The sequence below is a fragment of the Bos javanicus genome, chromosome 24 (genome assembly GCF_032452875.1).
Source record: "Bos javanicus breed banteng chromosome 24, ARS-OSU_banteng_1.0, whole genome shotgun sequence".
Classification (NCBI taxonomy): Eukaryota; Metazoa; Chordata; class Mammalia; order Artiodactyla; family Bovidae; genus Bos; species Bos javanicus.
The window spans coordinates 37,349,721-37,363,520 of NC_083891.1; the positions used below are offsets into that span (position 1 = coordinate 37,349,721).

At 40.1% G+C, this 13,800-nt stretch overlaps 1 protein-coding gene across 2 annotated transcripts in view; it reads right to left on the minus strand.

Moving 5' to 3' along the window:
• Positions 1-13,800, minus strand: part of MYOM1 (myomesin 1) — a 122,419-nt gene that overhangs the window by 54,266 nt on the left and 54,353 nt on the right. Inside the window, exons 14-18 of one of the 2 annotated variants that reach the window (XM_061399832.1) lie at positions 12,042-12,166; positions 6,646-6,829; positions 5,786-5,960; positions 1,808-1,929; positions 50-337 (exon numbers count right to left, since the gene is read on the minus strand). In XM_061399832.1, the coding sequence (XP_061255816.1) occupies positions 50-337; positions 1,808-1,929; positions 5,786-5,960; positions 6,646-6,829; positions 12,042-12,166 (894 nt within the window). The remainder of the gene's footprint in view (positions 1-49; positions 338-1,807; positions 1,930-5,785; positions 5,961-6,645; positions 6,830-12,041; positions 12,167-13,800) is intronic. The other variant, XM_061399831.1, reaches the window with a different exon arrangement.

The window sequence follows — 13,800 nt, forward strand, 5'->3', positions numbered from 1 at the left end:
AGGACACTGATGTGAACAGATGAGACGCTCTTACTGTTTCAGCGCTCACCTAGGTCCTTCTTCTTTCTCAGAGGCTCAGACTTACTTTTCCCCTCAAGGGCTGCTTTCTTTGATGGCAGGGAAAGCGCTTCCTGAACTGTTTCACTTACTTTACTCACTTCTGTTTGGCCCAGGTTGTGAGCGCTATTGGGTAGTGAAGGTTTGTTAAGTTTGCTACCAAGCAAAGCATCTTTCTTAAAGGTTGGCCGGGAGGTGTCATGCATGCCTCCCCTGGAGTCTGTTAGTCCACCAGGTGTCTCATTCAGTTCAGGCCACACATCTGGAGACACTCCTCCCCCTACAATTGCCAGATAACAACAGAAACACTTTGAGCCAGGACGCAGTACAGATCGCACTTAGAATAAAAGAGAAAAACATTAGCACCGCACACAGAACAAAAACAATTTTGGCTTAAGGGAAATCACCTGAATTTGCAAGAAATATGGAAAGCATACATTTCACATAACTAACACCAAGGAAACATTTCAACTTCTCCATATTTTGGGAAAAGAAGAAATGAGAACAAAAAACCAGAGACAGAACAAGAACCATTTGGATTTGCAGGACCCAAGTAAATATAAGAACAAGCACTTCTCAGACATTTCTTGAGATATAAGTTGCATTATTCAACAGAATGGGGGGTGGGGGGAGTGCACAAGAGACAAACAAAGATCTTGATTATGTAACAATTAGAGTTATGTACCTTATTGATATAGTAATGGTCTGTACCTCCCAATCTCAAAGAAACATGTTCACTATGTCCTTATAATACGAACATATTATAGGGAATGTTAAAAAGTAATACAGGGGAATTCCCTGGAGATCCAATGGTTAAAACTCTGTGCTTCCACTGCAGGGGGCAGTGGTTCCAACCCTGGTTGGGGAATTAAGATCCCACATGCCTTGTGACAAAAAAAAAAAAAAAAGTAATACGAGATGCTAACTGAAGACAACTGGTATTAAATAATCTTTCTATTTACATATTTGCTGCTGCTGCTGCTAAGTCACTTCAGTCGTGTCCGAATCTGTGTGACCCCATAGACGGCAGCCCACCAGGCTGCCCCATCCCTGGGATTCTCCAGGCAAGAACACTGGAGTGGGTACTGTGATATAGTAGCAAAACATATTTGCTACTGTATCACAGATTTCATTTTTATTGCTTGAACTACTTGGGTTCCTTCCCCACCTTAAGATTGGGAGGCACATCATTATACATACATATAATTACTTTATTACTGGTTTTATTCTGTTGGTTACTTTGCCAGCAGAGATGAAACATATGATTAAGCAACCACGCATGTCTTACACGAATTTTAGCAGAGTTTATAGAAGGCAGGTTAATGTGCTGTTACTGAAAACAAGCCAAGCTCTGCTGCAGATGGAATGGCTTTTAGGTATGAGATGATCTGGTTATGGGTGATACACCACCTCATGGGATTGGATGGCCCTCTGTATTCCCAGGAGGAGCACCAAGTTAAAATGGAGTTTCACACAATGGGAATGAATATCTGAGGACACTTGGGCTGATGAAGATGGAAAGGCTATACAGAAGCACAGAATCTGGATAAGTGATGGAGATCTGTAAAAGAACAGCTGTGGAAGATTAGAGGTCGCCTGGAGTCAGAGACAATGACCATCTGAGGATGGGATCATTGAGCCATCTTAGAAACTTGACACAGTCTCTGGAGGGGATGGTATCTTTCGTTGTAACTTAGAAAAAAATCATTCCTGCCCCCTCCACCCGTAAAGCTGTGCATGAAGAACTTACCAATAGCAGCTTTTACTTCAATTGCTTCTGAATTCTGTGAATATTCACTAAGTCCAGCTGCGTTAACTGCTCTAACCCGGAAAATATAACTCTGACCGGTCTTCAATCCATGACAAGTAAATCTGAAAGGGAAGAAAAATTTTTTAAAGTTTCCCAGGAGGAAAATTAGGGAACTAAACTAAATTCTGTTAGTTTAACAGAATGATCTGGCTTTATGAAAACCATTCATTTTTTCAAAAGGAAGAAAAGGATGTAGAGAGATCCAGGTAACATACGTACCTTAAACAAGAAGGCATCTCAGGCAATTTTCTAAACTCACTCTGTCAAACAGTGAGGAGTCCTGGTTTTCCCCTGAATAAACACCCTATCCTTTTTGAACCTGTGTGTACTTATCAGTAAAATGGAGATAATAATGCCTTCACACAATTCTTGTGTGAAGATTGACCATAAATTATATATAGTACAGGGGAAGGAATAAATTAGGGATTAATAGACACACTACTATATATAAAATAGATTAATATCAAGGTCCTACTGAATAGCAGAAGGAACTATATTGAATATCTTGTAACAACCTATAATGGAAAAGAATTTGAAAAGAATATCTATATCTATACATAAACTGAATGACTTTGCTATATACCTGAAATATTATAAATCAACTATACTTCAATAAAAAATTAAAAATAAATTTTAAAAAGTATAATAGTACCCATTATAGGCCCTGGATATAAGAAGCACTGACTAAATAATAGGTGGTATTAATAACATTATTAATGATTATTTCAGGGTTATATTTATAGTTCTAAAGCATTGGTTGCCCCTTGTCACAGAGGCCTACTCGCTGCCTCCCTGCATGCCGTGGAAGGTAAAATTACTTGAAAAATTACACTAGAATCTGAAAATTAGGTGAAAAATTGACTTGAGAATTGTCATGTACATTTTAAGGTTCAGTAATGAGGTGTGAATCCATGGGCAGTTTCACACATAAAACAATCTCACTTTCTTAATAGTTATCAGGGCTATAAAAAAACCTGTTTCATGAATCACAGTAACATTCTAATCCATCCTAAGGACTGTAAGTAGAGGAAACTACAGCCTGCTGATGACCCTGCCACTATCAGCAAGTTGAAATATTTAATACAGGCAGCCATAGTGTAGGCCTGGAGAAGGCAATGGCAACCCACTCCAGTCCTCTTGCCTGGAGAATCCCAGGGACGGAGGAGCCTAGTGGGCTGCCGTCTATGGGGTCGCATAGAGTCGGACACGACTGAAGCGACTTAGCAGCAGCAGCATAGTGTAGGCCAGCTCAGTTCAGTAAACATTTACCAAGCACTTCAGTGTTCCAGACACTGAGCTAGGTTTTGAGGATGGGTAACAAATGGTGTCAGCCCTTGAGCAGCTCCCCTCCATTTGTGGAAAGGCAGTCAATGCCTACTTGCCATGAAAGTTTCTAAACAGTCCCTGGAAAATGCAGGAAACTCAGAGTAAACACAAAATGCACAAAGAGGTTAAATGAATCTCTTGCAAAACATACTGCCTTCTCCCCTTAACTGGTTTGTCTTCATTCTCTCATGTTCTGCAAAGGAATGACTTGACTTATGGGGATCCTTGGAATAGAATTGGCCACACCAGAAGCTGCCTAACAAACCTGCTTGACAATGGGGTGGGGGGATTCTCCCCTGAGATTGATCCTAAAGCAAAGGAGGCTCGGAATTTGGGTGTAGGCCAGAATTCATCATCAGTTTACAAAGCTGGTTGGCAAAATATTCAAAAGCAAGGAGAAAAAAGAAAAACCCTCCTTACGTTAGAACTAGATACAAGATCACTAAGTATTCTAAATGTCTTTATTTTGGTGTGTGTGTATTTCCTCAGCACTGAATTTACCTCTGATGTTCAAAATTCATACAATACCAATACTTTTTTCTGCTCATTTAAAATGCAGGCATAATTAATGACACTGGACAGCTACATGAACAAATATCAAACTGGACTATTTTCTGACATCATACACAAAAATAATCTCAAAATGGATTAGACTTAAATGCAAGACCTGAGACCATGAAAGTCCTATAAGAGAGCATAGGCCATGTACCTTTAGACCATGGTCGTACAACATTTTTTTGGATCTGTCTCCTCAGGCACGGAAAGCAAAAGGAAAAGTAAACAAACGGGACTACAGCAAATGAAAAAGCTTTTGCACAGCAAAGGAAACTATCAACAAAACGAAAAGGCCATTTACTGAATGGAAGGAGATACGAGCAAATGATACATCTGATAAGGGGTTAATATCCAAAATATACAAAGAACTCATAAAACTTAATATCAAACCCTCCCCAATCAACCCAATTAAAAAATGGGCAGAGGATCTGAATAGACATTTTCCCAAAGAAGACATACAGATGGCCAACAGGCACGTGAAAAGATGCTCAACATCAGTAACCATAAGGGAAATGCAAATCAGAACCACAGTGAGCTATCAACTCACACCTGTCAGGATGAATATTCTCAAAAAGACAAGAAACAAAAAGTTTTGTCAAGGATGTGGAGGAGAAGGAATGCTCACTGTTGGCGGGATGCAAATTGGTATATGTAAAAGAGTAGGGAGGTTCCTCAAAATATTAAAACCAGAACTACCATACCATCTAGCAGTTCCACTTCTGGGTGTTTTTCTGAAGAAAACAGAAACACTAATTTGAAAAGATACATGTGTCCCTATGTTCAACTGCAGCATTATTGACAGTAGCCAAGATATAAAAGCAACCTAAGTTTTCACTGATAATGAATAGATAAAGAACATGTGGCATATACATACAATGGACTATTACTCAACCATAGAAAGGAATGGAGGCTTGTCATTTACAGCACGGATGAACCTAAGAGGGATTATGCTAAGTGAAATAAGTCAAATAGAGAAAGACAAACACTGTATGACTTCATTTCACTTCTATGTGGAATCTAAAAAACAAAACATGAACAAACAGAACAAAACAGAAACAGACTCTTAGATACAGAGATACTCTTAGATACAGGTGGTTGCCAGAGGGGAACAGGGTTGCTGGTTGATGAAATAGGTGAAGAGGATTAGGAGGTACAAACTTCCAGTTAAAAAACAAGTCATGGGGATGATATGTATAGCCTGGGGAATATAGTCAATAATACTGCAATAGCTTTGCAGTGGTGGCAGTGGGTACTCAGACTTACTGTGGAGATCATTTGGTAATGGATAGAAATACTGAATCACTATATTGTGCACCTGGAACTAACACAGTGTTGTAGATTACTTATACTTGAATTAAAAAAAAATAAAACAAAATGTCTGGATAATTTTTGTTTACTAGAGCCTAGATTCCTTGGAATCTAGTATCACATTGGATATTAAAAGTGAACAAAATGTTTCAAAGGATACACAGTATAAAGTGCGAGAATCAGAAAAGAGCTATGAAATGACTTCTTATCATAGCTGCCATTGTGGGTTTCTAAATGTTTAATGTCACTAGTCAGAGAAGGCAATGGCACCCCACTCCAGTACTCTTGCCTGGAAAATCCCATGGACGGAGGAGCCTGGTAGGCTGCAGTTCATGGGGTCGCTAAGAGTCGGACACGACTGAGCAACTTCACTTTCACTTTTCACTTTCATGCATTGGAGAAGGAAATGGCAACCCACTCCAGTGTTCTTGCCTGGAGAATCCCAGGGACGGGGGAGCCTGGTGAGCTGCCGTCTATGGGGTCGCACAGAGTCGGACACGACTGAAGCGACTTAGCAGCAGCAATGTCACTAGTAATCCTTTCTTCAAATGTATGGCCATAGACACATTCAATTTTGAATTCTTTTGGACACTCAGAGCATAATGTTTTCAATAATCTCCCTGCGTTGGATGTTTGTGCTGCTGTTTGGGTCCATGGCTGTGTTTCTTTTCTGCAGCCCCTGTGACTCCAGCGTCAGAACCCCAGTCCCACCTGACATAATGTGGTTACCTCGTGCCCTTCACAGGGTTGTTGTTGCAAGGCTCCCACTTGCCAGAGCCAACAATGCTTGACTCTATGTAGTACCCGACCAGCTCTTTAGCATCTTTGGGTTCCTCCCATGTAACGACCACTGATGTGTCTGTGTTTCTGCTTGGGATGATATTGCTTGGAGGCTTGGGGATGTCTGAGAAAAGAAGAAAATAATGGTCAAGTTCAAGGTGGCTTTAAAACTTCATTCTTATCACATATGCAGAAACATGAACATGCATATATAAATATACTAGTAACCACGTCAGTCACACAGTTCTCTATATTTGTTAGAGCAGAAAATGTTTTAAATATGCTAGTTTGGGAGCATAATGAAAAACTAAACACTGATGAACATACCAATTCCCTCCAGGAAAAAAGTACACTAGCAATACTGTTGAAACTCCTGGAGAAATGTACTTTCATAATCATTCATAATTATAAAGTTTTTTTGGAGGGGGAGGGTGCTTCCCTGGTAGCTCAGATGGTAAAGAATCTGCTTCAATGCAGGAGACCTGGGTTTGATCCCTCGGTCAGGAAGATCCCCTGGAGAAGAAAATGGTAACCCACTCCAGTATTCTTGCCTGGAGAATTCCATGGACAGAGGAAGTCCACGGGATCGCAAAGAGTCGGACATGACTGAGCAACTAACACACCATACATGAAGTTCTTTTTAACATATCAGGCAAGCACAGTCATCAATTAAATTTATAATATGAAAAAAGCTGTCACCATTTTTACTTTTGAACATATATGTATTTCAGTACAATTCTTGCTTTTGAATTTTCTCTCGAATTGAAGTTAAATAAGTTTACAGCAGCTCAAGCAAACTCTACACTTACCAAGCTTGTCGCCAACCACGGTCACTTCTGTTGCCTCTGACGGCTCACCAACTCCTGCCGAATTGGAACAGCGGACTCGGAAACGGTAGGATTTCCCCTCAGCCAAGTCGAACAGAGCGAAGCGGGGAGATTTCACAGGGAGCTCTGTGTTCACCCGCTGCCAGTTTTCTGTTCCCGCTTCACACTGCAGCCAGAACAGTGAGGTCATTGAAGGCACAGAAAGAATAAACTGAAGAACTCTAAGCCAGGCACCTCGAAGTTCATTTATCTGCCAACAAACTACTACCTGTCATGCAAGTTGGTCTGGAAAAGAGATTTGGAGGAAGTGGGGGATGAAACATCTCAAGTCCACAGGATTACCTCAATCAAATACAGCTGTATTGTTGGACAAATATGATGCCTTGATATTTCACTTCTTTTCTTAACTAAATGAGGCCATTGGTCTACTTACAAAAGTCCTTAATTCATTTAGATGATAGTTTGGGGTCAGATGGGCTTTCCAGTTGGTACGGTGGTAAAGAATCTGCCTGCCAATGCAGTAGATGCGGGTTTGATCCCTGGGTTGGGAAGATGCCCTGAAATAGGAAATGGCAACCCACTCCAGTATTATTGCTGGAAAATTCCATGGACAGAGGAGCCTGGAGGGCTACAGTCCATGGGGTTGCAAAGAGTCAGACACAATTAAGCACAACAGGACACACAAATTGGGGTCAGATGCTTTTTTAGGGTATGTAATTAAGTTTAATATGCTATGTTAGATACTTACATTTTCATTATATTATTATGACCTGAGTTATTTTAATTGTGTTTTATATAATGACTCATAACAACATGCAGGTCTGTGCTCATATATCACCTTCTTGATCATTGCCACCCCATCATTGACCTGCAAAGGTTATTTGCTCCTTCCCCATCTCTCTCTATCCCTTACTTCCCCTGCTTTATTTTTCACCCAGAAACTTATCAACACTTGAAATTAAACTATTTATTTGTCATCTCCATTGTTGGAATGTAAATTCCAATGAAATGAGCTCAGGAAGATATCTTGTTCACTGCTATACCCCAGAGCCTGGAACTGTCATCTGGCACATAGTAGATAATCAATGATTTTTTTTCTGAATGAATTAATTTTTCTGAATTCTGAATGTATGAAGTCAATGAAAGATAAAGAATTTTTTTTCTTTTTTAGAATATGGGCAAAGCAGGAGTGACTTTGCTACAGAACGTCTGAACGGTTTCAAGAGATTTTTCCAGAAATCTAAACCTGTGATAGACTGACCAGCTGTCAAGGATGATAACTTTAGGGGACAATAAGTTTTTTAGTACATCACTCAGCATAACCCTCATTTAGCTGAAATGAGAGGCAATGTAGTATGATGAAAAGGACCCAGAGGCATTGATTCAGGTCCTTGCTTTGGTAACAGCGAACTATGTGGTCCTGGGAAAGTCACGAGTGTCAACATCTGTAAAACAGGCAAGTTTGATGAGGTAACCACTGACATCCCTTGCAGTGCCTTTTATGATAACGTGTCTGTTGTATGTGGGAGGGCAGAGAGAATAAATTCCCCTTTAAGTCACTCTGCTACCCACTGAGGAATAGAATCCTCCCAGACTTCTATAGTTTAGTTTATGACTTTGATTTATTTTTGGCATATATTATGTGATTATTGAAGTTTAAGATTTTTTCTTTAATGTGGACCATTTTTAAAGCCCTTATTGAATTTGTTACAACATTGCTTCTGTTTTATGTTTTGGTTTTCTGGCTGTGAGGCATGTGAGATCTTAGCCCCCCAACCAGGGATTGAACCCACACACCCTGCATTGGAAGGTGAAATCTCAATCGCTGGACCACCAGGGAAGTCCTTATTATCCAAGCTTTTGAGAGAAGACTTAGGTGAGGAAAGGTTGAAAGGCAGCAGTATGTAAAACTTGGATATATGGACCTGAGCCAGACTGCTTAGGTTCAAATCCTAGCTCTGTCCCTTACTAGTTATGTGATCTGGGGAAAATTATATATCCCATCTATGCCTGTTTCCTCATCTACAAAGCAGATGTAATAAAAATAAAAGTATTTCCTTCATAGGGTTCCTGTAACAATGAAGTGAGTTAACATATGTAGAGCTTAAAACAGTGCCTGCATGTGTGCGCTCAGCTGCTCAGTTGTGTCTGACTCTTTGCAACCCAATGGACTACAGCCCACCAGGGCTCCTCTGTCCATGGGATTTCCCAGGCAAGAATACTGGAGTGGGCTGCCATTTCCTCCTCCGGGGATCCTCCCGACCCAAGGATTGAACCAGTGTCTCCTGTGTCTCCTGCACTGACAGGCACATTCTTTTACCACTGACACATTTGGAAAACAGTGCCTGGTCCTTGGTAAACATCAGTTGTTTTCATTCCTTTGGTAGAAACAGAGCTACCAAGTCATACAATTCATGTCTCTGACTTGACCAGACTTCTGAAAGGGTAAATGAGAGAAAGCGCTGAAAACATAAGACATCTGAGAAAACTTTGGAGGCTGAAAAGAACATAGTAGGACGGAGGGGTTGAGAGCAACGGAACTTGATTTATCTAATTCCCCTCAATATCAACCATTTCAGGGCTCACAGACATGGCGTAACTGCTCGTAAGCCCATCACCATGACAGGCAAGTTCATGCTTGATGTGCGTGCAAATCCCAGGTAAAAGGTTCCTTGAAGAAGAGCAAGCACAGGGATAACCAGAGAGGCAGCACTGCTGCGGGCTTGAACATCCTGCGGATGGAAACTTGTCATGGGAAGAGAGCATGGGAACATTTCCCTTGTGAAAAGGCAACGGTTTAGAAGTGGTTCATCAGAAATAATTTGAGGACTTCCCTGGTGGTCCTTATTCTTGCCTGAAAAATCCCATGGACAGAGGAGCCTGGTGGGCTACAGTCCAAAGGGTCACAAAAAGTCAGACACAACTGGGAGACTAAGCACGGGTGGTCCGGTGGTTAAAAATCCGCCTGCCAATGCAGGAGACATGGGTTGATCACTGGTCCCGGAAGATCCCACGTGCCACAGGGCAACTAAGCTGGTACGCCACAACTGCTGAAGCCTGTGTGCCCTGGAGTCCGTGCTCCACACAAGAGAAGCCGCTGCAATGAGAAGCCCACACACCACAGCTAGAGAGTAGCCCCTACTCTCTGCAACTAGCAGAAGCCCGGGCCCAGCAAAAAAGACCCAAATAAATAAATTTTTTTTTAAAAAAAATGAGAATTTGAGACTCGGCTCTGGACCACAGTCTGGCACTCATCTGGATGGCTTTTCTGTAAACGTGCCCCTGGTCTCTGCAGGTGTGCTGCTCCTCTGGCACATCCCGGACCTTATAAGTTGGCAGGGCCTGTGCAGACCTCTTTATCCATGCTGTACTCACAAATGTCCCTTCTGGCTCACTGGTGGAAGAACACTAAGAATTTTATTTTTTTTTAATTTTTTTAAATTTTATTTTATTTTTAAACTTTACATAATTGTATTAGTTTTGCCAAATATCAAAATGAATCCACCACGGGTATACATGTGTTCCACATCCTGAACCCTCCTAATTTTAATCAGATGCAGGTATTTGGGTCTGGAGAAGCTACAGACTTTCATGGAGAAATTTGAGTTTATGTGACCAGAGGAGATGCTCAACAGAAGCCAAAGTTGACTCATCTCAAAGAAAGACCTCAGTAGTAGGCTGTTACTGTGTCATTATTATAAGAAAGATGGTAATTACTGCCACAGAGCTTATTCAGAACTATCTTTGTGTGGAGCATTTCAAAATGATTCACTGGAGGAGTGTGTATTAAATACACCAGGAAGTGAATGTTTATCACTCTTGTCTTGCCCTCTATTAAAAAAAAAAAAGAGAGAAAGAAAAAAAATATTTAATCAAGAATTATACTCAAGTTATATTTCATTTGATATATTTCAAATATATATATTTCAAGATATATTTCATAATATCTAGAAAATATAAAAATTGATAAAACATAAAATTTAAGCATTATTTTGGTAAAACCAGACTTTCTTTGAAGATGTCTATATTTGCATGTTGAAGAAACAACCCACTTATTTTTATTCACCTCTAGGGATAGGAAGGAAGTGAGGCATGCTCCCCAAAGCCATAAGCCAAATGTTCTCATGAATAAAATTTATTAATAAAGGGAAACCACAGACCCTGTGTTTTTTGCTCCAATATAATTTTCTCAAGAGCTGCTGGTTAGAAATAATTAAAGGGCCAGAAAGATAGTTGGATATAGATTTTATGTTGTTACCTAACTTATAGGTATTTGCCTATACCTGTAGTCCTTTGATGGACTTTCTGGTGGCTTAGTGGTAAAAAGACTCTGCCTGCTAATGCAGCATATGTGAGTTCGATTCCTGGGTCAAGAAGATCCCCTGGAGAAGGAAATGGCAACCCACTCCAATAATTTTGCCTGAGAAATCTCATGGACAGAGGAGTCTGGAAGGCTACAATCCATGGGGTCTAAAAGAGTCAGACACAAGTGAGCAACTAACCAACAACAGCAGAGCAAGGGAGATGGAAAAAGTGGCGAGAAAGCACTGCAACGCAGTGTTGCAGAGGGGATCTACAGTTACAGGAAGGTTTCTCTTCTTAGAGGAGCTAAGAGTTGGGGTCTGTGGACCTCTTAGGAGTCCATGGGTAACCCTTCAGTTCAGTTCAGTTCAGTTGCTCAGTCATGTCTGACTCTTTGTGACCCCATGAATTGCAACACGCCAGGCCTCCCTGTTCATCACCAACTCCCGGAGTTCACTCAGACTCACGTCCATCGAGTCAGTGATGCCATCCAGCCATCTCATCCTCTGTCGTCCCCTTCTCCTCCTGCCCCCAATCCCTCCCAGCATCAGAGTCTTTTCCAATGAGTCAACTCTTTGCATGAGGTGGCTAAAGTACTGGAGTTTCCGCTTTAGCATCATTCCTTCCAAAGAACACCCAGGGCTGATCTCCTTTAGAATGGACTGGTTGGATCTCCTTGCAGTCCAAGGAACTCTCAAGAGTCTTCTCCAACACCACACTTCAAAAGCATCAATTCTTCAGCACTCAGCTTTCTTCACAGTCCAACTCTCACATCCATACATGACCACTGGAAAAACCATAGCCTTGACTAGACGGACCTTTGTTGGCAAAGTAATGTCTCTGCTTTTCAATATGCTATCTAGGTTGGTCATAACTTTCCTTCCAAGGAACCCTTAGGGATCCATAAACCCCCTGAACTTTCAGGCAAAATTCTGAGAAACACATTTTTCTGTGGAAACAAGTAACAGTTTATAAGGGTTTTTAAAGTTCAAGACACAACAGAAACTTAATCTCTACTTCTTTAAAGAAATGTTGAAGAAGTGCCAGAGGTAATGATGCTGCTCCCAGAGTCTCACCTTTTCTACAAAGTACAGGATGCCTTCATGGCCACGCTGGCTGGGGGGCTTCCAGCTCAGCACCACATAGCTCTGCGTGGCCTCAATGACGGAGAGGTCGGTGGGGGGTCCGGGAACAACACCCTCTGAAAAACAACAGGGAAGCTTGAGGGTCACGCACTCCGGAAAATGGAATTGTATTGTAAGACTTATACTGCATATGAAGTAGTGTAATATTACTTGAAAATAGTGTGTGATCAGATGTAAATTATACTGAAAAAATTCCAAGATATTATTAAATCAAAACAAATAATTACAGCTAATAAGATAATATAGATAAAATGAAATAAAAATATTCAAATCCAAAAAAAAAAGAGGAAAAAGGAACAAATAGATGGAATGGATAAAAAACAAATAGCGAGATGTTAGATTTAAATCCAATCATATCAATAATCACAATGATATGTAAATTGTTCAAATATCCCAATTAAAAGGTGAAGATTACTAGTTTGCCTTAAAGAAGCAGACCCAAGGATACGATGCCTACAAGAAATGTGATTTAAATACAAAGACACAAAGGAAAAGGATAGATATCATATGTCATGCTAACGTATCAAAAGAAAGCTGAAATGGTCATGTTCATATCAGATAAAGCATATTTCCAAGCAAAAATGCGTTACCATGGATAAAAAGAGTGATTTTCTGATAATAAAGTGGTCAGTGCATAAGAGGATATAATAATAAAAATGCTTATGAACCTAGTAGCAGAGTTTCAAAATATATGAAACAAAACCTGATAAAACTACAAGAAGCATATAAATCCATCATTTAGTTGGAGAGAGTAAGTAGATAGAAACAAATGAAAAATAAAAGACTCAATAGAAATCCTAGCAGACTTTTTTTAGAAATTGATAATCCAATTTTAAATTCTACATGGAAATGCAAAGACTTAGAGTAGTCAAAACAACTTTGGGGGAAAAATGATTAGAGGTCTTATACTATGTGATTGCAAAACTATGAAGCTAAAACAAAAGAAAGAAAAACAAGAAGCTTATCAAAGCTACAGTTCAAGACAGTGTGGTACTGGTATAAAGAAAATAAAATTAACAAATAAAGATTCAAAAACAGATCCACAAATATGCAATCAATTGACTTGGACAATAGTGCTAAGGCAATTCAATGGGAAAAGGATAATCTTTTCCACAGATGTTGCTGAAATAATTGGATCACCATATGCAAAATAATAACACTTAGACCCTTAATCCACACAATATAGAAATAATTAATTTGAAATGTATCATAAATTGAAAGATAACAGTGTAAGAGCTGATGCTGTGACATTTCCAGAAAAAAAGAGAATATCTGAGTGAACTTGGATCCGGCAAAGATGTCAAATAGGATGCAAAAATGGCAAATACACACATGAAAAGATGCTCAGCATTACTCTGGAAGTGCAAATTAAGACCACTATGCACCTACTATGAAATGCCACTGTGACATAAAACACCAATATACGCTGACTAGAATGGCTGTAGGTAAAAAGACTGACCATACCAAGTACCGGGACAGTGAGGAGCCGCTGGAACTCCCAACTACTGCTGATGGGAATGCAAAACGTACAATCATTTTGGAAAAGCGTTGGCAATTTCTTTAAAAATTAAACAGATATTTGTCAGATGACCTGTGCATTCAGCCTCTAGGTATTTATCCAAGAGAAACGAAAGGGTATATCCACAAAAACACTTACCAGAGAGGTTCATAGAGGCTTTCAAGTGTGAAG